We start from the raw sequence: 25474 nt of genomic DNA, 5'->3' as shown, positions 1-25474 counted from the left end.
CTGGATCCTTCTATTTGAAAAAAAAATCTCACAAAAAAATGAAAAGCAAATGTGCAATTATAGAGAAAAGGTTCTTAGCTCTTTAGGAAATCATTACACATATGGGTGTTTTGGTAACGAAATGAAGCAGAAGGAGAATTATTTAGAAAGCAGGTTTTGTCTTAGATATTTTGCTAAATTGTGTAGTTTTGGTTGTCATGACAATAAGCACCATGATTTAAACGTCTATGCAGAAATAGAAGTCACTCGTACCATATTCATAAGAATCAAAGAAATATCATTATTTAATGGGAAAAAGTTCCCCAATTTGGATGAAGGAGGGAAAAACATGGTGTGCAAAATTTATTTTTCTGACAAACTGCTTGTTATTTCATCTCTGAAACAAAAATCAAGACAAAATATTTAGAACTAAACAAACGAAGGAAGTGCTACATATAAATCACCTGGAATGCACTAAGAGGTACTCAGGAGATACTTTATAGGCTGGGGGTCAACATAATCATCATAAAGTATGAAACAAACATTCCAGTCAGGAAGTCAGAAAAAAAAAAGGAGAAAATTTCAAAGAAAGTCAAAATAGGGTATCCTAAAACTGTAGAGCTTAGTAAAAATAAATAACATAAACATGAGAAATGACAACAAGAAAAATAAATTGATTTTGGAAAATAAATAATTCTTACAGGCAAATTTCAGGCAACACTTACCAATGATACTGGAGCAAAGGCATAAATAAAGAATGTCAGGAATGTAAAGTTGTCAAACTAGAATTATAAGAGTTATTGATTGGAGGATTATAAATAAAACAAAACTGTGATTTAGTTGGTGAATACATTTAAAATCTTAACGTGGACGACTGTCTAGAATATATGTGACTTTAAAAAGAAAGAAAATAATCTGATTAGACCTATAAGTTTTAGAATAGTATTCATAGGTGAATTCTCCCTTCACCTCATCAAAAATTTTTAGGGAGAATTCCACCAGGCATTCAAGGCATATATCATCTTCATTTAACACAAACCATTCTAGAAGAGAAGAAAAACAGAGCTGCTCTCAGCTTACTCTTTAACATAGATGTAATAGCAAAAGATTGTATAACAAGTAAATAAAATCTTATCTCACTAATGAAAATAAATGCAAACATACATAATAATGACTAGAAAATTGGATTTAGTTCATCATGACCAAATAGGGTTTACATCAAAAATGAAGAATTATTCGACATCAAAAAACATACATCAATAAAATTTGCCACATAAGCTAAGAAAAGGAGAAATAATCTTAATAGATAAAAGAAAAATATTCAATGAAACAGCATCCATCTATGGTTGAAAACATTTAGCAAAGATTATCTACTGGAACTCTACATAAACAGATTACTTACTGACAAATAATTAGAGGTATTACATTAATTGGGAAACAAGACAAGAATATCTACTATCACCACAAATTTTCAACATTGTATTGGCAGTGCTAGCCAATGCAATAAAATAAGAAGAAATAGAAGACATAAATTACAAGGAAGACAAAAAAGATAATTATGATCATTTACATTATGATATTCCACAGGAAAATTATTAGAACTAATAAGAAAAGTCAGCAGGGTTTCCTGATATAAGATCAACATATGAAACTCAAGATTGAGTATCCCAATAAACAAATTAAAATATAATAGAAAAATAGCACTCATCATAGCAAGAGAAAGTACAAAGTACTTAGAAAATAATCAAATAAAAGTGTGCAAGAAATTGATAGGAAAAACACAAACATATTTAAGAAATAAAAGAATGTATGCAGAAAGAAATATAGATCATATTTATGGAAGCAAAGAATCAACAGTCTAAAAAGGCCAATTCTCCCCAAATTAATCTATAAATGTAGTTCTCATCAAAATCTCAAATGAATTTCTTTTATGGACTAAGTCAAAATGACTATAAAATTCATATGCAAAAATAAAGATCCAGAGATAACCAAAACAAATAAGAAAAGTAAGAACTTATTATGAGAACTTATTAAAACAATATATTATTGATATGGTTTTAGTCAAATAGATTAAACATCAGGAGGAGGTGAAAAAGCATTTCTAATAAATGGGATAGGGATAGTTGAATATCCATCTAAAATATAACATTATATCAATTTCTCATATAAACAAAAATAAATTCCCGATGTATTGAAAATCTAAAGGTTTAGGAAAAAATGTAAGATGACCTTGGAATAGGAAAAGAATGTCTATGGTAAGTCCCTGAAGTCAGGTCATTGTATATAACTGAACAAATATCACCGTACACATATGAGCACATCACCACCGGGCAGTGTAGAATCTGCATTGCCATGTACAACCTCACTTGTAATCAGGGAAATGCAAATTAATATTCTCCCCACAATTCTGCTACTAAATATACACCCCAGGGATAATTCTAAACATATATCTCAGGATGTGACACTGTAATTGAAATGAAAACAGACATAAGTGTTCATTTAAAAGGAAATAGATGAGGATATTGTGGTTTCTCTTCAGGGGAATTAGTGCAACAGTTACAAAGAATTAATTAGCCCATTACGTATCAATATAGTTAAATCTCAAAAACTATGTGGAGTTAAAAAGGGAAGTATAGTGTACAATGTACCCTATGATAGCATTTCTTTAATTCTTTAATGACTCACAGTGTTATATACTCGTTATGAAACACCAATATCTAGATTAATTTTTAAAGCTGTGGAAAATTTACACAGAATTGATGATATTGTTGTCTCTGGGCAGGAAGGAGAGGAATCGACTTATGTAGATAAACAAAAGTAACTTCAGCTTTTAGCTGCAATTTTCTATTTCTTTTGCATTAAAAAAAATTGGGGGCCTCCCTGGTGGCGCAGTGGTTAAGAGTCCGCCTGCCGATGCAGGGGATACGGGTTCGTGCCCCGGTCTGGGAGGATCCCACATGCCGCGGAGCGGCTGGGCCCGTGAGCCATGGCCGCTGGGCCTGCGCATCCGGAGCCTGTGCTCCGCAACGGGAGAGGCCACAACAGTGAGAGGCCCGCATACCGCAAAAAGAAAAAAAAAAAAAAAAATTGGAAGCAAAAGTGACAAATATGAATCGTGTTAGATAATAGGTAAGACTTGCCTATAACACTTTGTACTCTTCTTGATTATTAAATCTTTCACCCCCCCAAATACAGTTAATGAAGGAAGATATCACACAATAAATGGAAAAAAACTGAATGTCTATTAGCTGTTTTAGTATTTCTATAAGGCATTTGGGAATTAATGATATAAATTCATATATTAAAATTAAGTACTTTACATTATAATTCATAAGGCAATGTACAAAATATCATTTTACCAACTCTTAATTACGTATGGACTGTTGGCATAAATTTTTATATTATCTTTCTTTTCGACTTGTAATATCCATCAAAGAACTTAAATCTTTATAATCATTTTAGTAAAGTGCTAAGGGGGAAAGTTGAAACTAATAAGTAAATATTTGGGTTTTAATCAGATTTATTTACACATTCAGTCCCTCCTTCAGGTTTCACTTTTTACTTTTGTGTCTGAAATGAGGACAGATAATCTCCATGACCTTTTTCGAACTTTTAATAACAGTTTATAAAATATATATCGAATGAGAGACAGAGAATGAGATTTTACTTAGGATTCTCAAGTGATGTTAAATATATCGTATGCTCAGATGTTTTCTTTGGGAAATCAATTTCCAATTTTCTTATCAAAATAACAGTAAAAAAACATTTAATTTCTAGACATTTTCTCCACACTTCACTTTCTTATCACCCGGTTTACCATTTAGATAGTTTCTTAACCAATTGCAGCCCCTAAAATCCTGAGGAGCATTACAAACTCTCCCTCACTGAGATTTCTTGAATGGACTGGGAGAGCGCGGGGTGTGGTTTGGCAAAAGTATTTAATTTTGATATCCCTCTGCTTTGCAGTGGTCACAGAGCCCCACTGAGCCCTGCCCTGAATTAACGAGAATTCATACAGACCAGCTAGTCAATGATGTGGAGAGTCGCAGGGAGTAAAAAATACCTAAATCTGGAGTTAGGTGACAACTACACAAGTTCCATTACAGATTTGGCAGGGCGGGCTTGGGGGTAGGGCATGCAGACATCTGACAAATCGCCTGGCTTCTTTTCAATAAAATCTTTCCTCACCGTCTGGCTCAGGAAGGAGGGAAACATTGCTCACCTTAACCCTTCCTGTTGGAGAGAATGACGGTGAGCCTCAGCTAAGGGGAAGGTGACTGTCTATAAGGAAGCAGGGCGGGATTCGGGTTGGGGGGCTTAAGCGCTTAGGTCGTTTTGAGAATTTCAAGTCCCAATAATGGGCGATTTTCATCACCTGGGATGTGCCCAATGACTGCCACCATTGGAGAAGATTAATCCTCAAATTTTCAACTCAAAGAGTTAACCTGACGGACCTTATTTCCTTGCAAAAGATAAAACAAATTATACTTTTGTAAGAACCATTTATAACTATTTATGGCTACAAACTAGTCCTTTTAAAAAGTCATAGATGGCATCTGACTTTTTAAAAAAAGCCTTTTGGTTAAATAATTTAAGAAGAAAATAATCACACACACACACACACACACACACACACACACACACACACATCCTTGATTCGAATTTCAGGCTTTTTCATCCTGGGAAATACGAGCTGGTACAGAAATCATGACAAATCCCCCTGTACAAAAAGCAAAAACAAACTATAGATGGAATTTGAAAACTGTCCTAAGATGCTAGGTAGAGTATTATAGGTGGTCTATGCAAACGGTGTAGGTATAAACCATAATCCAGCATGTATTTTTGATGGTTTGCCTGCAGTGCAGAGGACGATGCTCCATCTTCAGGCCCCTAGAGCTTCATAGACTAAGATACTGACTTCCTGTCTCTAATGGATGAGATCCTTGACAAATTCTCAGTTAGAGCTGCAAATCTAATCCACTGAAAATAATCTTAAAAAGATTAACTTCTTAAAATTCTTAAAAATTCTTACTGTCATATTAGTGTAGTAAAAATTACGTTACTCATCTATCAGGTGGTATCTCAGTGTAGGTTTTTGAAAGTCACAGATTTTATCTAAAATTGAAAAGATAATTTTCTATTTAAGAAAAGGTCAACAACAAAGTAATTACAAAAAAATAATTTGACTTAAAAATCCTCAAGAACTACCAGGGGACTATGAACCACATTGGCGGTATTATTTCAGAATTTATTAACTTGTTTAATCAACAAATTGAGAAGTTAATACAGTCCAGAACATTTATTTCTTTGAGTGGAGAGTCTATAAGTCCCCCAAATTATATGGAAAACTGTGTGTGAGTTTATGCCATTCATCAGATTCTCAAATTGGACTTCGACCTAAAAAAAGGTCCAAATACATTATAACATTCCGTAAGTACATTAAGTGCTACCTGACTGCATCAATGAGAAACAAATGGAAATCATAAGAAACTTGGATATCATTTCAATATAATATACAGCAAAACACTCTCTTCTGTTTAAAATCCTTGGAAATTCAACAAACGTGCATACACACCACTAACTATTCATAACTAATAGTGTACAAACTGAATTCTCAGTAGAACAAAACTAAGGAGAATTCCCAAATGAAAACTTAAGCCGTAAATCCCCTTAACCCGGCTAATTCACCTTACATTCATTTCAGAGCATCAAGCTAGAGATCAGGCTTCTCTGCCATTCAGGAAGGCAGTATTTAGACCAGATACAGACTACCCAACAGATTAAACCAGACTTCAGATTCTTCAAGGCTATCCTTACTTTTCCCCTATATGAAACATTTGTTGCCTCTAATTAAGAGCGAATAGCAAGTCTCACCTATGAAGAAGTGCCATTTTTCTGAATATGAATATGAAATTGATTGTTCCGATCTTATTAGTGCAGATTCGGTACATGCATTTTGATGCATCTGATGCTGTCAGATGCTGGAGAGGACCGTGCTCGCCTGACACCCCGATAGGACCTTAAATTCACATCCTACTGCACATGCACTTTTGTCTCATTTCAGAGAGTGAGTTGTCAGTTGTGAGACATCAGGCCCCACTATTAACATCTCCATCCTTTACGATGACTCAGCCAGACTGCTGTGGAACACCCGCGCCACGTGGCAATAAGCTGACGGAAATCTTTCTGGATGCCTAGGACATTCCATACTGACTTACAAAATCATTTTCTTATAATTAAACCATGTGAATTTAGAAACAGGATAAGATGCCAAAAATATCCGACTGATGATTTCGGGAATTAAATCACTGCATTGATATGTGAATTTTAAAATAAAACTACCCAGCAGTGTACATGAGTAGCGGGATTCGTATTCTTAAAGAACAAATTATTTCCTTTATCTGCTATTCTCCAAACAACCGAGATTACCGAAGCAAAAGAAAACGAAGAGACTGGACTGTATTTAGGGTTTCTACCATGGCCTCCTTCTGCATTTTTTCTCAGTCCTCATTTATCCACAATAAGTGGCCATAAACTGGGAAGCCTTCTTTCCAGCCATGACCACGAAGATTCGACCGTAGCAAAACCACTCTGGTTGTGTCAGGCACTGTGCGGACAGCTTTGTGTGACCTCTTTTATCCTCAGATAGTCCTGGAAGCCAACCAAAGTTCTTGCAATCAGGTGCCGTCCAAAGGAACAGGCTTGGACACAGAACTCAGGATAAAAATGAGTTGAAATTAATCGTAGGGTTTGGTATCTGAAGACAGTTGGAGAACTCTCCCAAAGTTTCTATAATTCATTGAAGCGGAATGTAATTAATCATAAATTACTAACATGTTTATGTTTAGCTCAACTAAAATATCAAAAGAATGTAATATAGTATAAGCATATGTAAGACCCTGAAGGCTCAGTGACAAACAAAAAAATCTCCATATGTATGCTTGAAACTCAGTTTATTTACTGTATTATATTTGCATGCCAAATTGTGCTCTCCAAAAATGTGGATTTCAGATCATGCAGCCATCAATGAATAAATGAATGAATGAATAAATAAAGTATATCTCCAATACCCCTCTAGCAAGTTACCTCCTAAACTTCATCTATTTATAACCTTCAGTCTACTTATTGTTAGGGTGCTTCTATGATAAAAAGGGGATTGTTCCATAGGTTATATTTCTCAGGTGTGCCCGTATATATAAACCATTGCAGTCAGAACTCATGATGAAAATGAGTTAAAATAAACTGTAGGTTTCTGTGTCTGAAGACATTTGGAGACGTCTCTGGAAGTTTCCACAACCCCTCTGCCTGTCCAAGACTCTCTTAACTTACAGGTGCCTCTGCAATAGGCCAGTTTACACCAAAAATCTACTGAAGATCTCGATTCAGGAAAAATAATAATTTCAAATTTAACACTGATAATTCAATCCTGGGAATGTAAGTGCAGCAATTGTGAAACAGGTCTTATTTTAGGAGATGAAAAAATTATTTATCATTTGAACATTTTAAAGTTATTATTATTTGCTACACCTTAATAAGAATCTCTGTTTCATTTCACAATCACAAGGATGATAAACCTATTTGGAAACAAGGTAGAAGAAGTAGAATTTTTTAAAATGTGTAACATTATTTATATTGTACCTATTTTGCTATAATCCAGAAAATGAACCCCACGTTCTACGAACAAACATGTCATCTACTTAAATTTCACTTGTCTTCCCTTTATAACTTGTTAGAGTATATCCTATTTATATTTATTCTCTCTTGCAAATTTTACAAAAATTACATAGTGTGAAAAATATTTCCCATAAACATCAAGGGTGCCTGCCCATGTTAACCATAGGAATATATATATATTTTTTTAATATAATCTTTTCTAACACAATTATAAAATTTCCAAAAGAAATTGGGGATTCATAAACAATAAAAGCCTATTCTAAGTTTATCCAAATTTTGAGACTTCTCTGTGACTTAGGAGATGGGTCTGTAAATCTGCAAATCTTTAAGCTTTCCGTGAATTTCTGTGAATCAGAAATACTGCAAACATAACCTTTCTTTGCATTATTTTTGGATTTAAATTCATGTTTGGGTGACCCATGGGAGAAATAGAGAAGAAAACATGGGAGTTATGACTCAAATGAGAAAACTGTCTTTTAGAAGTTAAACTTATGATACATTAATTCACCTGTAATTTTCCAATAATCCTTGTCCTTATTCATTTGCTTAGTAAAGAATCATAAAGACAAGACTCATATCATAAATTTGCACATTGACACAATATTCCCACTGAAAGGGAAGTAATGTGTTTTCCAAGGTTTATGTTTTCATTTTCTCTGTGTGCAGTCAAAAATCTTGACTCGGTATAAGTTTTTTCATTTATATAATTTAAGGCTCTGTAAGATTTAAATGTCAAATGGAAATTTTCTAAAAGTTTTTACGTGCAGCTGGATTTATTTGTTATTTTTTTCAACGTCAAGTTCAGCAGAGCTTCCAATGATTTTATACAAGATGAATTTGGTAGTCTTAGCCTACTAGTACTGTTCTGTGAATAAACTTCATACTTAAAGGGAAATCACAAATTGAGAGTAAGAAATAATAAAATCCAGAATCCTCACCACATCCAATATCAATGTATATCTGCTAAAACATAGGTAACGCTATAGTGACCCTGAAGTCACAGACTATATATTGAACATGCTGATCAATGTGCAGTGGATTTTTTTTTTTTTTTTTTTTTTTTTGCGGTACATGGGCCTCTCACTGTTGTGGCCTTTCCCATTGCAGAGCACAGGCTCTGGACGCGCAGGCTCAGCGGCCATGGCTCATGGGCCCAGCCGCTCCACGGCACATGGGATCTTCCTGCACCGGGGCACGAACCCGTGTCCCCTGCATCGGCAGGCGGACTCTCAACCACTGCGCCACCAGGGAAGCCCACAGTGGATTTTTTATGTGTATATTTTAATGAGAATTTAGTATGCCTTTGTCCTTGAAATCGTCTGAGATATCTGTATTTATTTAAGAACGTCCCCATTAATACATATTAGCCCTAATGTTTTCCAAGTAACCTCTAAAAGGAGCTGTTTTCAGGAATTTGGTGAAGTCTGTATGGACAACAAAGAAATCCTCAAGAGGTTGCATTCAAAGACCAGCATACGTGTAAAGACTTCTGGATGCAATTTTGCTCCCAATGGCCTGCCCTGCCCAAGGTCATTATTGGAGACAAGAATACTAACAAAGTTTTCCACTGACAAGATGCCAAGAAGATCTATCATTTTTAGATGATCAAACAGCCCTGAAACACTACTCCTTAAAGATGACTAAGGCCAGGAGTCAAAATGGTTACCATAGAGATGCTTCATCAAATAATCCACAAAACAAGTGAAGAAAACAGGAGGAATTGCCGAGCTGAAACACATCATCAAACTGTTTCCAGAGAGACATGGGCTTCTCAATGGACTGAAGTGCTTTAGATATTCTTGAACTGTCTTCTTCCCAGATTTATACATTTTTTTATACTTCTTGGGGATTAAAAGGCCATAGATGCCTTCAGTCCAGAGAGAATGCATTTGCATCTCTATGAACGAGAGATGATTTGATTAATTTATCCAGGGGTGTGCATATGGGCAGAGGGGGCTTAAATCCCTTAAAATTAGTCAATCAAATCCTTGAAGTAAAATCATCGCGCTAAAAGGAAATGTTTTAATGATAGTTTAACCTATGGGTGACACTGGATTATGAAGCATCTTTAAGAGCGAGTCTAGTTAAGTCGCTATTATGGGAATCACGGTAATCACCAGCGTCCGTCACACCTACCTGCTGGACTCCTCTTGACTGTGAAGGTAACAATTCACCGTGTTCACCAAAAAGCTGAACAGACGACTGTACAGGGACTTGGCCAGGAGGTCCCGGTAAAATTCAGCCATCTCTACGGTGTGTCGCCGTGTGATCATCTCTCCTGGGAGAGCAGGAAAGGGAGGAGGCATAAGCACAAGACTTTCCCTTGTTCAGAAGCCACCAAGCTGTGTCCTCCTATCTGTCCCTCCACATCCACGTACAGCAGAAGATGTTAAAAAACATATTATGACTCTCATAGACAAAGCCTCTGCTGGTGATTACGAAAACACATTTCTCTAAAGTGAGTGCCGTGCACACGTCAATCTTATTTGCTGCAAGTGTTGACCCCAGCTTTTGACCTCCAGGCAGGCTGCATCATCTCCTTTCAGTGAGGGAACTGACTCTTTGCAGGGCCCTCTTAACTAGCTTTCTGATAACGGCTCACTGCATTGGATACGGAGTCCTCCTCAAGGCATCTGGAAAATTAGTTACATTTTCAATATTTTCAAAGAAGTGATCCTGCTAACCAAAGTGGGGGTCAGGAGGTTGGGAGCAAGATTGGGCCTTAAGGTAGAAATTTCTATGTTATTCTCAAAATGCTGGTGATTGAAATCTTGAGTGATAACCTTTTGGGTGGCGAATAGCCTAGAAGAGAAACCAAGAAAAAAATAAGTGAAGATGATTTGGGATTGAGGCTAGGCCAGCACTTATGCTGGAGAGTTGAGAGGGAGTGAGAATCTAGCTCACATTCTATGGCTTCGGCCAACCTGGGTACCACTGCAACTCAACCCACAGGGAGTCCAGTAATAGGATGCTGACCATGGGGAAGGAGGGCTTAGTGAGCTGTCCATCAACAGAGGCACAGGTAAAGGAGACCCGCCTCTGAGGCAAGCTGGGATCAAACAAACAAACAAACAAAAAAGTACCAGCAGCTGTCCATCAACAGAGGCACAGGTAAAGGAGACCCGCCTCTGAGGCAAGCTGGGATCAAACAAACAAACAAACAAAAAAGTACCAGCAGCTGTCCATCAACAGAGGCACAGGTAAAGGAGACCCGCCTCTGAGGCAAGCTGAGATCAAACAAACAAACAAACAAACAAAAAAGCACCAGCAGGTCATGAAGAGTCAAGCGGCCATGAGTTCAAGGTCACTGAGATGCAACCACACAAAGTGGTGGTGAAAGCAGGTGTCACTTGTGATGTTATAGGATGGAGGTCTCTAGAGCCAACGTGATGGTGGGGTTCTCACCCACAGGGCTGGGGAGTAAGGAGGGAGGCCTGGATATATTAAAATTACAGATATTAACGGGGTGTTCAATGTTTCTTTAAAAAGTCATGAGGGGGCTGGGAGAGGGATGGGTTGGGAGTTTGGGGTTAGCAGATGCAAAGTATTACATATAGGATGGATAAACAACGAGGTCCTACTGTAGAGCACAGGGAACTATATTCAATGTCCTGGGGTAAACCATAATGGAAAAGAATATGAAAAAGAATATATATATAGGTATAACTGAATCACTTTGCTGTACAGCAGAAATGAACACAACAGTGTAAACCAACTCTACTTCAATTAAAAAAAAAAAAAAGCCGTGAGGAAGAATAAGGCCTTTGGAGAACTTCAAGAAAGTGTATTTCTTGATACGAGGTCACTGGTGGGAAAATGGCTGAGGATGAAGCATAAAAGTGAGGTATGGCCCCAATAATAAAGGGCCTCTCAGGACCTCCAAAAGGGATGATATTTACTCTAAAAGAGTTGTAGTATCCTTTCAAGGCTGTTATCTATGGATGAAAATCATATTTGCATTCCAGAAAGCTTATTCCTGAAGCAGTGTGGAAGGAAGGTAAAGTGGGATAAGGCCAGGGGAAAGACTAATCAGATTCTCTTGCCATCATCAAGTAAAGAAAGATAGTTTAAGGGCGTGGGGATGAAAGTGAAGGGACAAGAGTGAGAGTGAGAAGGATTTATGGGGTAGAACAGGCTTGTGGCTGATCTACTCAGTGCAGAAGGAGGACGAAGTATCAGGAATGGCTTTTGGGCAACTCAGTGGATAATGGGGAGACCCATAAAGCTTGGGAACATGGAAAGGGAACTCTAGGGATGAGGCGGAATTTACAAGCCACATGCCAAAGTCTCCGCAAGTAGGGCCATTGGGAACAGAAGGTAAGGATAGCAGTGATTTTGAGAAAAAACAATATCAGCTGGATGGTGAGTCCTCAAAATGACAATAAAGAGGCAGCTTGGTAAGGCGATGATTTATAGTGGATAAGTGAAGAGCATTTAGAAAAGGCACTCTCTTGCCACTGAGTGGAGATCCTACAGCACAGAGATTCATCTCGGGAGTCCGATGGCATTAGAGTCTGATTCCAAGCATGCCATTTACTGGTGATTTCATGTCCAAAGTTATCTAGCCTCTTTGAATCTCAGTTTTCTCATTCATTAACATGGAAATAGTTAAGCCCACCCCTTAGAAATTTGTAAGAACTAAAAATTCCAACATTTACAGCACTTGCCACAATGCCCTTCAGTTCTTAAGTGCCCGATAAATGGCAGCTCTTATCCTGACTGATGAGGAAGAGGGAAAAGGATGCTCTTCACAGAAGAGGGCAGCCTGGCACCACATACACAAACGCATCCAATGTTCTAATTGAATAAATCCTCTTGGATTGATGACTTTGTCTAAAATGAGTCACTAGCTAAGAAAGGTGACCAGCTCATCAGAATGGCCTCTCAACAGTGTAAACATTTTTACAGAGGTGAAAGGCAAAGTACAGAGAAACTTACCCTTAAAATACTGGATATCAGTTGTTAAAGCAGATGCCAATTCATCCGTGGATACTTGCAACATTCCAGCCACTAAACGAAAGCATAAAGTTAATACATATTTTTGACAGTGAGAACATGGTATTTTATAATTGAGAAGTTTGTATAGACCCATTAGAAAATGTGTGTATTAAAGAAACGAAACTACCACTGCAATTGGCAAATTCAGCTAGAGAAACAGTGGCTTAGAGGAATCGAAACGTTAATGAGTTCTCAGGGCTCCTGCATTAAATCACTGCAGGATTCTTTCCCTCCTGCCCTCACAAATGGCCCTGAATGCTTTTTCCCAGCTCCTGGTTAAATTACTTTGATATGAGGCGAAGATAATGCTGGTCACAACAACCTGTGGTTTTAAGGCGTTTTGAAAAAATCTGGGAGTGACTGACAAGGCAATTTCAAGGGAGAGAGAGGTTTGTGACAAGATCTTTAAAGGGAAGTAACTGTGTTCTGTTTAAATGTTCAGCTAATAACATGCTCCCCAAATATACGGGATGGCGGGGGAGGGGCAGAGAATACTTAGAACGATATAAATAAACCCAATTATGTGCCGAAGCATCACCACTGTTACTGTGACATAAACGTACATCTTATTCAGTCACATAACCAGAAAGAAGAAAGAAGAAGAAAGAGGATACAGTTCTTTATTTCCCCTCCGCCACCCTCACTGAATCCCACTCCAGCAAAAAAGGGTTGATTCCACCTGACTTTTCTGTACTGTGTCGCCATCCACTGGCCAGTCTGCAAAACTGCACATCAATGAGGTTACTGTTAGATCTGTCCCACTGACCTTGTTCCAGAAGCTGGAGGTCAGACACAAAGGCGGAGTCGGCCTCGGTCAGAGCAGTGAACCGAATGTCTCCAAGGTGTAATGTGGCCGCTAGAATCACACACACGTTCTCCACCTCCTACACGGTTGAGAAATAGAGGAGATGAGCGGCGCTGCTCAGAAGAAAGATTCAAAGACCAATCCTTTGAAAAACCTCCAAGTAGGTTTAAAAAATGATGTGCCTGCTATGGGGGGCTGTGATTTTTCAGACCCAGAACGTCCCGTTAGAGAACTACCAATCTCTAGATCAAAATCAAAATCGGGAAACTCAGTGTTCCTTCTTGCAGCCAACTTTTCTGTTCCTTAAACGAGAGACAGTGAGGACGTGACGTGTTCTGATATAAATGAATGGTTTCTGGATAAGCATCAGGATGAAGCATGAATGGTTGTGTAACCATGGTCTGACTGGCTGGACATCACCTATAGGGTCGGACTTCACACATGTCACCCCAGGACTGGGAGAACTGTTACCAGAGGCTAAGCTGACTTCAGGGTCACGTGGCTGCTTCCACAGAGAGCATCAGAGCCCATCTCTTAGTTCTCTCTGTTTTGAAATAAACTGCTATTATGCCTACAGAATTTTTCATTTCTGCTGGAAAATTAATGGAGGTGTGATCAAAACATCCATGATGAAATAAACAAAATGCTACTTTTTAAAGGTATTTTAAGGAAAACTCAGGGAAAAAATGGATGTTAGCATGAAGGATGAGAGTGTTTGCTGAAAGAATATCCGAGAACCTGGAACGCTGCAAAAAGAAAGAAATCAGACCTCAGATTCGGTTTTGGACCGTCATTTGGGGGTAAGAATAAAAAGTCAAGGAAAAGCTGTAACTTAAAATGTACTTCCCCAGAATCACAACTATTTAGTGTTATGCTGTCAATAGTAAAAGTGGTTAAGCCTCATTTAGGGCAAGTGACATAACCTTTTAAATTCCCAGTTTCCCCATTTGTAATTTGGGAAGAAAAAGCTCCTGTCTGTGGAAGTTTTTCTAAGAACAATTCTCATTTGCTTTATAAATACACAGTTGACACAATATGGTCATTGGGACTTCTATAAATTTCCTCCAGAACTTTTAGTTTTCAGGACAAGGTACAGTTTTATTACCTTAAAATGAGAGCATTGAAAAGGATAATCTGTAATTTTCAGGTATAATACTCTATGTTTGTGGCATTTCTTAGAAATGTTTTTGATAACCTCCAAATCACAAACTAGTGTCTCTAATTGTATTTATTTGTGCTTGTCTGAGCATCTTTTTTGAGCATCTTAAGCTACTTGACACCTCCCTCTCCCCCTTATTTTTTAATAAATCCAGTAACTCCTCATTAAATGTCCCAGTGCCCTAGGAGAGAGGTACTTCTGGATACAGACAGCAAGACTTCACTGTGTCCTCAAGGACCATCCAGTTCAGTGAAGTAGGCAGAGCTATGAAAAGTAGCCCGAACACGGATTACAGTGTGGTGATGCCACGACAGAGGTAGGTAGAGATAAGCTGCTCTGTGAGCAGGGGCAAGGGCTGCTTTTCTGTGTCCGTGATAGAAAACAGGGTGGAGGCACCTTTGTGGTCAGATCTCCTAGGACCACAGTCATAAGCTTTGATTCAAGGGTCTTGCTAGCCCAGAAATACCTTCCTCCCAATCTTATGGGACATGATCTTTTCCTCCTGTGTGGACTAAGTTGTCACCGCCCCAGTCACCCCAAAGGATCAAGATGAAGTGATTACCTTCACATCGTTTGCTTAACTGCACATATTTCTTTCAACAAAAAACTTAAATTCCCTACTCGTTGCCTTAGGTGGAAGGTATATTTTGCTTGCCCTGCCTCTGAGGATGAATCATGGAATTTTTTTTTTTTTTTTTTTTTTTTTTTTGCGTTACACGGGCCTCTCACTGTTGTGGCCCCTCCCGTTGTGGAGCACAGGCTCCGGACGCGCAGGCTCAGCGGCCATGTCTCACGGGCCCAGCCGCTCTGCGGCACGTGGGATCTTCCCGGACCGGGGCACGAACCCGCGTCCCCTGCATCGGCAGGCGGACTCTCAACCACTGAGCCACCAGGGAAGCCCCCAATCATGGATTCTTAAAGCCCCGTTTCCAAGCAACTGATATTTTGGTGGAATGGTTCCTTACCCACGTCTATATCCCAGTTTCCCATAAGGAAGCAGAGATTTCAGACACTTAGGAAGGGAAAAACAATAAGAAAAAAGTACAACAGTAGCAAGTGCAAAGACAGAAAAGTACAAACAGGTAGGAGTTAGGGAAAGACAGTAATACAGAGATTGGATGAGCAGAGCAACAAAGTACAAAGTACCATGTGATTGCACGTCCCTAGGATTCCATCAGTCTCTGAATGGGTGAGGCTGGGGTGAAGGCCCGAGCTAATTAATTTAGGGTGAGTCCCCACCTCCTTACCCTTTCCTTTTTGCCACCTTTGCACCCCTTCCTCCCACTCCTTGCCCCATGCAAATGAGCCATGTGGACAAGGGAAAAGACAAAGACCCAAATCAATCAACTTACTGGTTTAAGAAAAAAAAAAAATTTAAATCTGTGACTAAAACTGGGCTCCTGAACTACGGGCATACCAAAGTTACCCCTGTGTGTTCTTACATTGATCGCTAACGAGGAATTGGCTGTAATTCAAATTGATGCCACATTGAATGAGGGGACACAGAGAGGATGTGTAAAGGAAAGAGATTGGTGGGAATTTGAGAGGTCTCAGGCTTAGGTCATTTCCTATCTCTTATTCTCTAGACCTGCACCATTCAATTCAGGAACCACGAACCACACAAGACTGTTTCAATTTAAAGTAATCAGAACTAAGAAAAATTAAAACTCCATTTCCCCAGTCCCATGTGGCCAGTGGCTGCCATATTGTACGGCACAGACCTAGGGCATTTCCAGAATCGTAGACATTTCCACCACACAGCAGTGGGTTTAAACCCTTTAAATAGTACTTTTCAGCTTTGTAATGCTGGCAGATATTTGGTAATTCGTTAAGAATGAAAAAACTAGTTCATGTTGTTGAAGAAGATAGTTTAATAAGGTGATTAGATTACTTGTCAAAGTGATTCTTGGCAGTAAACAGTTCCCTCGATCTGCCAGTCTTCTCTTGAGTCAAAGCAAAGTTCTTTGATGTGTTTTGCTCACACGGTTCCAATGGGCAAAGGTCTCCACCACCTCCTTGAAGACGGCAGCCCATCCTCTGCCTGTCTCCAGGGCACCTGTGCCCTGAGTGTACTCTTGTTTATGTCTATCCCCCCCTAGCATGCAAACTCCAGGAGCACAGAAGTGTTTTGAATGAATGACTTTTATAAGTTAGTAGAGGGTTGATTTTCTCGGTGGAATATTTATGGCATGACTCACCAAGTTACTGAAGCCAATTACATTCAGGGCTTGTTTCCAAACAGCGAATTTCTCCCTGTTCAGAGAATGCTCTGCTGTTGATACTTCTTCTCGAAGGGTCTTGCTCAAATACCTGTGAAGAGGAAAAGCACATAGCTTTATGGCTGGGTGCGTGGTCAAACCCCAGTGGTTAAAAGTCACTTCAGCCATATTTGGTCTCCAGGATAATGGAAATCACCTGGACATTGTGTCCCCATGTGTTTATAAGGCTTTGGTCCATAATAGCACATGATGTTTTCAGAAGGAAGAAAAGTTCTTGCTGTACCAGAACATATTCACACTGTTTTACTTAGTTCTTACTTGAGCTGCACCCTTTCCTGGAGAAGGTCACAAGTGTTTTGTGTATTTCATATAGAAATTCGGCAGGTTCTTTTGTATGCTTTGTAATTAATATTTGTAGTCAGGATTTTAAATTCAGAGCAATTTATTATTTCTTTTTGTCAATATCTTTTAATTACAAAATGGTTAACACATTGATTTATTCCTTTCATTCAATAAACGCAAAGGAATCACCTACCAAATACACAATACTAGCAGCTGAGGATAGAAGGATCAAGAAGTCATCCGTGGAGGCTCAGGAGCAAAGATAGTGTATCCGTGGGCAGAGACAAGAGAAGACACAGCTGTGACGCAGTGTGGAAGCAGAGTAACAGAGATGAACTTGGCCTGATTTTGAGAGTGTAGGAAGGGGACAAGGAGGAAAGCTAGGGGCGGGGAGGAGGCCTCGGTTCCAAGAGTAACACCTGAGTAAGGTTTTCCCAAGCAAATCCAAGACTCAAGGGTGTCTCTGGAATAATTACCAATACCTACAAAGGTACAGAGGCTGGAGCATGTGTGATGTATGTGGGGAATTCTCGTAGGTCAGACAAATCCAAGCCTCTAGTGAGAGGGGCCGTGGGTGATGAGGTCGGACAAGTAGCCAGAGTTATGTGTATCTTGCAGAAGAGTTTCCATGATGTCTTGGAAGGAATGGGCTGTCCCGAAGTTCTTGAAACAAAGAACAGGTATGAGCAGATTGGAGTTTCAGAAAGAATATTCTCGTAGCCCAGTGAGATTCCCTGGAAAGAGATGAGGCAACTAAAGAAACCAGTGGACCCAGTGAGAGACCAGCAGGGAAGACAGGCAGAGGAGATGGAGAGGCAGATGGCTGGGAGGAAGGGCCTGGCTGGTCACAGGGGAGGAGAAAAGAGAGGCGTCAATAATGCTTTGCAAGATCCCATCTGGGGAAGCGGGGTATATGGGGGCCTCATTCATCCAGAGAGGCGTCCCAGGAGGAGGAGTGTGTTTTTGAGAAAGGTTGTATTTTACCATAGTCGTGTTCACCTTGAAGAACTTGCTAAAGTTCAAGTGGTGTTCCAAGAAATAATTGGCTATAAGGATCTGAAATTCAGAAAAGACTAGAAAATAAGGTCTGGAAGTCATCAAAATGCAGATGACTAAACCATGGAAGTGGATGAGCTCCCTAGAAAGGAGACGCTAACATTTTAGGGATGAAGAAAGAATTAACAGCAAGGAGACTATAGGACTGAGGGACAGGATGGTGTGGGCGAGAAGCACACTCTTTCGGTGTGGATGTGAGGTCTGGGAGGACGTCTTTGTCCTTGACTTTGGCTGGGAGGGGTCTAAATAAAACAGCCCCATGGAATAGGTGGGGAGTGCGAGAGACTTTATGAGCTTATAAGCTGAGGCAGAAGTACATAAAGACTGGAAAAAACTTTAAAAGAAAGCGAGAAGGAAGTTGCAGAGGAAGGAAGAGTGTTTGGACTCGGAGCCCAGTAGAGGAACACTGCCTTCTCCACATTAGGGTCAGGTGACTAATATGGTCCAGTGGCCAGAAGCATCTCAGCGAGTGGAGGAACCACTGCTTGTGGCTTTGGTTTTTTAGGAGAGAAAGTAGTTGAGGTTTAGATGATGAGGCAAAGTGGCCTTGAGGAAGGTCATGAGAATCTAGGACACTGGCTGTGGAGAAGGGACATCACTGCCAAGCAGGGGGACACAGGAAGTTTAGCTGATGCAGCCGAGGACCAGAGGGGAGCTGAAGACCAGCTCCTGGGGGCTTACTCTTTCCCCAGAGGATGAGTGAGCTGGGGTTTGGGGTCATGGAACAAAAGATAAAGGTCAAGGGCAACCACATTAGCAAGGGGTTGGGTTAAGATGGTCTGAGCCATCTTGCCTAAAATTCACAAAATTCTAGTGACTAAAAAGTCTTAATGGTAAGCAATGCTAATGACTCTTAATTTTTCTTGTTCTCACAGCAGTTTTCTATCCATCTTCCTGGTGCCATCTTTTCTTTCCCACTGGTTGATCACAACATATGTTAGAATTCCATTCAGAGTGGCTACCTGACATCTTGCAAAAAATAATTAGCTCCTGGTAACATTACAAAATCAAATATGCAAAACACCATGGTTCCTTTTCACATTCTTAAAGTTAATCAATTAACAAGCTCCACCTATGGGGAACTCAAATATTTCTTTAAACCTCAGCATATGGTGGGAATTTACAGCAGCTCTGACCTGCTCCGTGAAGCAGTGTGAATATAACAGTAAAATTCTGGGCAGAAGGAGCCTTGTGAAGTTAATCTGGGCAATTTAGACAGGGCTATTAAGTCTGTAATGGCTCAGGAGAAGCACAATCAAAATAGGGGATTTTAGAGAGCAGTTGACCTGATGGCAGGAATGATGCTTTAAGATTCATTGGATTTTCGTCTGTAATCAGAAAACTTGTTGGTATGAGGATGATCCAAAAAAATAGACCTCGATGTCTTCTATGCAAATTTTACATTTCTCCCACTATTCAATAATGTGTAGGTCGATTTCACCAGAAATATAGGTCTCACTTATCAGCAAAACTGTATCTTAAAGTGGGAAAATTAGTACCAGAAAATACTAAAAGTTTACTTTTTGTAGATGAAAAGTGCTTGTTTTCCCTTTGAAATAAATCACCTAATAGTGAAACCATACACAGGACAAAGTAATCCTAGAAAAATATGCCTAGTAAAATATTACAGCCAAGAATCTGAGACAGAGTTGAGTTCTATTTGACCTTTTCTGATGACATTTTAAACTTTTATCTTAGTGTCTATAAAATGGAGTAAAAACAGATTAAAAGTGAAGAAAAAAATTCTCCATTTCTAGTTCATGATGATTTAATGATAATTAAATAAGGTACTGTGTGTGATGTGCTTTCTATATTCAGGTTGCAATGTGTGTGCAGAATTAGAGTACTTCCTGGAAAAAATATATCTTGCATATGTGGGGAGCTTTAGTCAATGTGCTCTGTCATTAACGAATCTCTTAATCAGATAAATAACTAAGCCAAATGAAATAAGGAACATTTTGAGAAATTATAACACATGCTATTAACAATGTAGAATTGTTTAAACTATAAAATATGCTTGTCTGTTCTGAGATAAAAGGAGTAAATAGATAGAAGAAAAAGATCATAGTTCTCACTTTTTAATTATTTTTTCCCATTGTGAAGCACTCAAAGGTTTACAATCACATGTGCATTTCTACATTTTTAACACTTGAAAATTGGTAAGAATGACTGTGGGCCATGGTTTATAGGCATCCCTGTAGACTAGCCATGCTCTGCTGATGTTTTCCCCCTAACCTCAACAAAGTGGTCGAAACCCACCGAGGTGAATATGTACAAGTGTTTCATCTGACAGTTTCCAACTATGTCACCTATTAATGGTTCCACAATTCCCAGTATTCAAATCTTAGAACTCAATATTCAATGTCTTTTATATTATCTTTTTTGTCTCAAAATCATTTACTTATAGCTCAAACAATCTGTTTTTTTCTTCATCATCTCCTTTTAACTCATACATAGCTTGGAACAGTAACGTTTGGCCACATATGGATAATCTCTCAATGTCCAGAGCCAGAAACATCAGAGACTTAGCATTTGTGGAACCAAGAATCGTTGCTGTTTTGTCTTCAAAAGACCGACACATCAAGGGAATGCTCCAGATGTTGTTTCCACCATGGAGTAGAAGGCTGTAACAAACAGGCTGCAGCATGTTAAAAATCATTGATGGATTAATGCTGTTTGACTAATTCTACTCAAAGGGAAAGGTGGTGAGAACTGAGAATGTGTCAAATACTCCACTGGATATTTTAGAAGCACATCCCAGTTAATCATCACATGGATCCTGAAAATCAGAGCTATCATTGTGCCCATTTAAGCTATAAGGGAACTGAAGCTTGATTAAGATTTCCAAGCCAGGAATTGGCCAAGGGACACACACTCCATCCTGACGCCTCTGGGCCTCTCAGCTCAGTCACAAGTCTCCTGCAGAGGGATGGGAGGAGGAAGAAAATTGCACAGCATCACAAGGCATCTTCCTCAAGTTAAAATTTTGCTTAAAAATGAAGGGGGAAGGTAAATAAGAGGTGGAATTATTATTATACATGGATATGTTTTAAATAGAATGCAGTCTCATGAGGTTTTAAGATCTCATAGGATATTTTATGATTAAGTTATTCTCTTCTGACTCAATTCTATACTTGCACTACAAGCATGAAATGGAGTAGCTTGTAACTGAGCAGGACCCTCTGGGGCCTTCCTGGGACAGACTCCCTTCCACCACCCCGGCATGTCCTCCACTTGCCTCTTGTTCATGGAAAACTTTAGCTTCCTAGGTCTTCCCTGAGTTTCAAAGAATAAACGTAATCAGAAAAGTGAGAGAATGCAGAAGCAAAGGAAAACAGTCAAGTAAGACAAAATAATAATAGTTTAACCATTAAACAAAGTCAAGGACCTTTAGCTTCTCCTCAAGGGCTACAGACGCTATTCTGAGCCATGTTCTTTGAGCTGCTTTGCAGATATGGAAACCCCCCACAAATGGAGAAAATTACTAGATGCCACCCACAAACACATAGACCCCAGACTGGCTGGGACCAGAGGGTTCATGATGTTGATGCCCAATCACCTCACCACCAACCAATCAGAAGAGTGTCCATCAGCTGAACACCCTGCAACCCTCTCTCTCACCTTGTCTTCAAAAACTTTCCCTGAAAGCCAACGGGGAGTTTGGGTCTTTTGAGCATGAGCTGCCTGGACTACTTGCTTTGTGCCTGCAACAAATGCTGCCATTTCCTTCACCACGACATCGTGGTGTAGACTGGCTTTACTTTGTGTAGGCAAGCGGACACAACTTTGGTTCGGTAACAAAGTCACAACTCAGCAAAGCTTCTGAGAAATGCTTCCAAGCACGCGCTGCCTCTCTGGGCAGGGTCTCTGTCACCATGGGGAGGCCTCCAGGAGAAGCTGGTGCATGGTTGAGGCATCTTTGACATTACAATGGAATTTAGCTATGGTTGGTTCAGTCACATTCCTGTGACTTGAGGAACTTACTTAGTAGCTCTAGAAAAGCTTTTTTTGTTTGTTTGTTTGCTTTTGATAGGTTCCTTGGGTCTCCCCCCAACTTTTTTTTTTTTTACAAAACCTGAAGGTGATTTATTTTGAACAGCTAAGTTTATAAATCTCATTTTTAAGGATCACTATGAGAAAAGCACATCTGTACCAAATATACAGATAACTTTGTTTTCACTTACATAAAAAAATAGCAAACCAGACGAATACATATTACAATTGAACAGTGCAAGATTCTACTTGGGCTTTGAATAAGAAAAGGTTTTCACTACAGTTAAATTTATTTAAAATAAGTTAGTAACAATAACTGTTGACTTGTGCTATTTCTAGTCAACTGTTCCATTGTTCCAACTTGTTGATTGTCATGACAACAAACAGTATTCCAGGAATACATCTTCTAAGGTGGGTCAAATTTACAGTCAAAATCATGTGTGTGTCTGTGGTATATATGCCTGTGAGTGTGTGATTGAAAGGGTGTGTGTGTGTGTGTGTGTGTGTGTGTGTGTGTGTGCGGGCACACGTGTGTTGATACTTATGCTTTGTGGCAAAGGAAAACAGATCTTGAAATAAAGTTCTTCTGTGTAGAGGGGCAAATTAAAAATGCTAACTCCCCAGCATAAGGCACCCTTCGGACAAGAGGACTGGGAATTATTCAAGGTGGCAGTGATTTGATCTGAATATCACATACAAACAATGACCTTTTGCAAAAAAACAAAATTTCAGGGGCCTGGGTCCCCCTTCAGGCACCCAAACCCTCCTCTCTCACAGTTGAGCCGGACATATTAAAACTGCAAATTTGCAATTGGTGGATGAATAAGTCTGGAGATGTAATGCACAGCATAGTGATTGCAGTCAACAATAGCGTACTATAAACATCAAAGTTCTAAGATGCTAGATCTTAACAGTTGTTCCCACAAAAAAAGAAATGATAATTATGAGGGGTGATGGAGGTGATAGCGCTAGAGTGACATCACGTTTCGATATATGGAAGTATCAAACCAACACACTGTACACCTTAAACCTACACATGTTATATGTCAATTGTATCTCAAAAATTAACTGATTACTTGAAGAATAAATGAACAAACAAAAACAGCTGCCCTGCCTGTGCTCACCAGGCACCCTTGTTAGGCTGACAGGAACTGACTCTTGTGGGGCTGCATGTGTGCCTAGGACACATGGGGAATGAAGGCTCCAATAGAAATTAAAAAAAAAAAAAAAAAAAGGAAAGAAAAAAAGAAATAAAAAAGCTCACTACCTCAAACCATGTGCCGGGCCCATTCACGGGGTCTAGGCTCACAGACCACAAACACTAATTTTTGCCGGTGTTTGATCTGCCGCATAAACACAAAAGAACAATGTCTTCTCGACCATGGGCAAAGCTGCCTTCTACCCGGGGAAGTTTAATATGTAAACAGAAACCAGATAAGGCAAAACCAAGTAGTTGGCATCAACAAAGGCAGCCCTGTTTACTAGTTTATGAAGGAAGATGGTAACCTGCTGCTTCCTGCACCCCGACCCCACCTTTCTCCTCAAAGGAAATTCTTTTCTTTATTGTTTTTAAACTACCTGGAAAGTATTAACTAATTTTAAATCGCCCCTCCATGGAATATGAATAAGGTTTCTTATTAACCACAGGTTCAGATCTATAAATCTCCCCCAATGAAAATGTTAATATATTAGCCTCAAACTGTTTTGTTTGGAGAGAGGAAAGCCTGCCAGTGGTCTTCAGGAAAAGAACAGAATCCATTTAATAAATTACGCATTCAGAACGACTTCGGGTCTTGTGACATTCCCAGAATAGTTTGTCCATATTTTTCTAATCAGTTGGAATATTTCTTCAAAACATCTGGCGGAACAAATTCTAAACTCTTACCATCTTTCCTGGTAAGAGTGCCTTCTGTGCTTCTGATGAACTCACTTAGTTCTTGAAAACAGAGGTGGAGACATCAGAACAGAGTGACTGCCTCCTGCCCAAAGGGCCCAGGACACGTGCTAGGGGACCAACCCCAGGCTGCAACCTGTCCTCAGCCTTGTGTCCGGCAGGGGCCCCTCCTGCCAAAGGAAGGGGCGTCTTTTCCTTCTTGCAGAGACACAGAGAACCAGCAGTGATTACGTGAGTGAATCAGTGAAACGCGGAGAAAGATAAGTTTTTTCTCAGAGCCGGTGGCTGGGCCTGGCCTTCATGTACCTGTTTAACTGGCCAAGGCCTGGGGGCTGCATCTGCCGGTGGAGGAGGGGCGTTCTGTATTCCTCCCCAAGTCCAGCTCACACCAGGCCAGCTCTGGCTCTGTGTGGGGGAGGGGCAGCAGGTATGTCCATATAAATAGGCCTCGGTCAAGGCTGAACAGGCGCAGAAATCCTCCTCAGGGGAAATCTCACCAAAGGCACCGTGATGAGGGATAAACCCACAGGTAACCCTGTGTCTTAAATACTGAGCGAGGTAGACACCTGCACCGAAACGTCTGTAATCTGTAAATGTTCCAGAAGATGACATTCCCACACGTGACCATTTAGGGACAGTTACTACGGATGCATGGCTTCCGGCTTCTCCTGGGACCCCCGCCGTGGACTCGCATGGGTGTTCGTGCAGTGCTAACTATGTGAAAACTCCACGCTGCGTGTAACCCACCAACATATTGAGTAAGCTTTTTCAAGCTGGCAGGTCTAAAGGCAACTTTAATTTCCTCTCAAGGGAATTACTTCTATGACCCGCCCTATTCTGCCCGCCCTCCTTCCTTCCAGTCTCACTGATCAGGAAAACCGCCATGTCCAAATCCTTCCTCCTCCCTTGCTGGGTGGAAATCTGACTGCCAGGGTTGACGTTGCATTCACGGTGAATCTGAGAGACGCACCTTCCTCCAGGATCCCCACAGCCTCCAGCATCTGGAGATCAGCTCAGCTCACCTCCTCCCCAACCGCCAGGGTTGGTGGGAGGCGGCTGCAGGGTCTCTATTCCCACCCATTCTAGAATCACCCAAGCACTGCAGGAGCCTCTGTCTCCAACCTTACGTCCAATCCACTTTCCTGCATGCAGTCAAGTTGGAAATTTAGTGAACTCTCTTCCTAAATCAAAATGCGTACATGGCTTCCAGTTGCCTTTGCAATACTAACTCGCTAGCAAGGCTTGCTGGGCGCCATGTCATGGAGTCCATGCCCTTCTCCAGCTGCCGGTCTTGACAAAGTCACCCTCGTTCCCTCTGAGCTCTCGCCGCACAGCACTTCCTTCCCTCCTTCGTA

The 25474-nt window shown here is 40.0% G+C and overlaps 1 protein-coding gene across 1 annotated transcript in view; it reads right to left on the bottom strand.

The window, feature by feature from the left end:
- The window catches only part of MYO16 (myosin XVI), a 407151-nt gene that overhangs the window by 187767 nt on the left and 193910 nt on the right, over nucleotides 1-25474 (bottom strand). The window contains exons 16-19 of the mRNA XM_060079968.1: nucleotides 16814-16925; nucleotides 13418-13535; nucleotides 12592-12663; nucleotides 9790-9931 (exon numbers count right to left, since the gene is read on the bottom strand). Of these exons, the coding sequence (XP_059935951.1) occupies nucleotides 9790-9931; nucleotides 12592-12663; nucleotides 13418-13535; nucleotides 16814-16925 (444 nt within the window). The remainder of the gene's footprint in view (nucleotides 1-9789; nucleotides 9932-12591; nucleotides 12664-13417; nucleotides 13536-16813; nucleotides 16926-25474) is intronic.

The sequence above is a fragment of the Mesoplodon densirostris genome, chromosome 17 (assembly GCF_025265405.1).
Source record: "Mesoplodon densirostris isolate mMesDen1 chromosome 17, mMesDen1 primary haplotype, whole genome shotgun sequence".
Taxonomy (NCBI): domain Eukaryota; kingdom Metazoa; phylum Chordata; class Mammalia; order Artiodactyla; family Ziphiidae; genus Mesoplodon; species Mesoplodon densirostris.
Note: the sequence above shows the minus strand (reverse complement) of the source record. Positions and strands in the feature narration are given on the sequence as shown.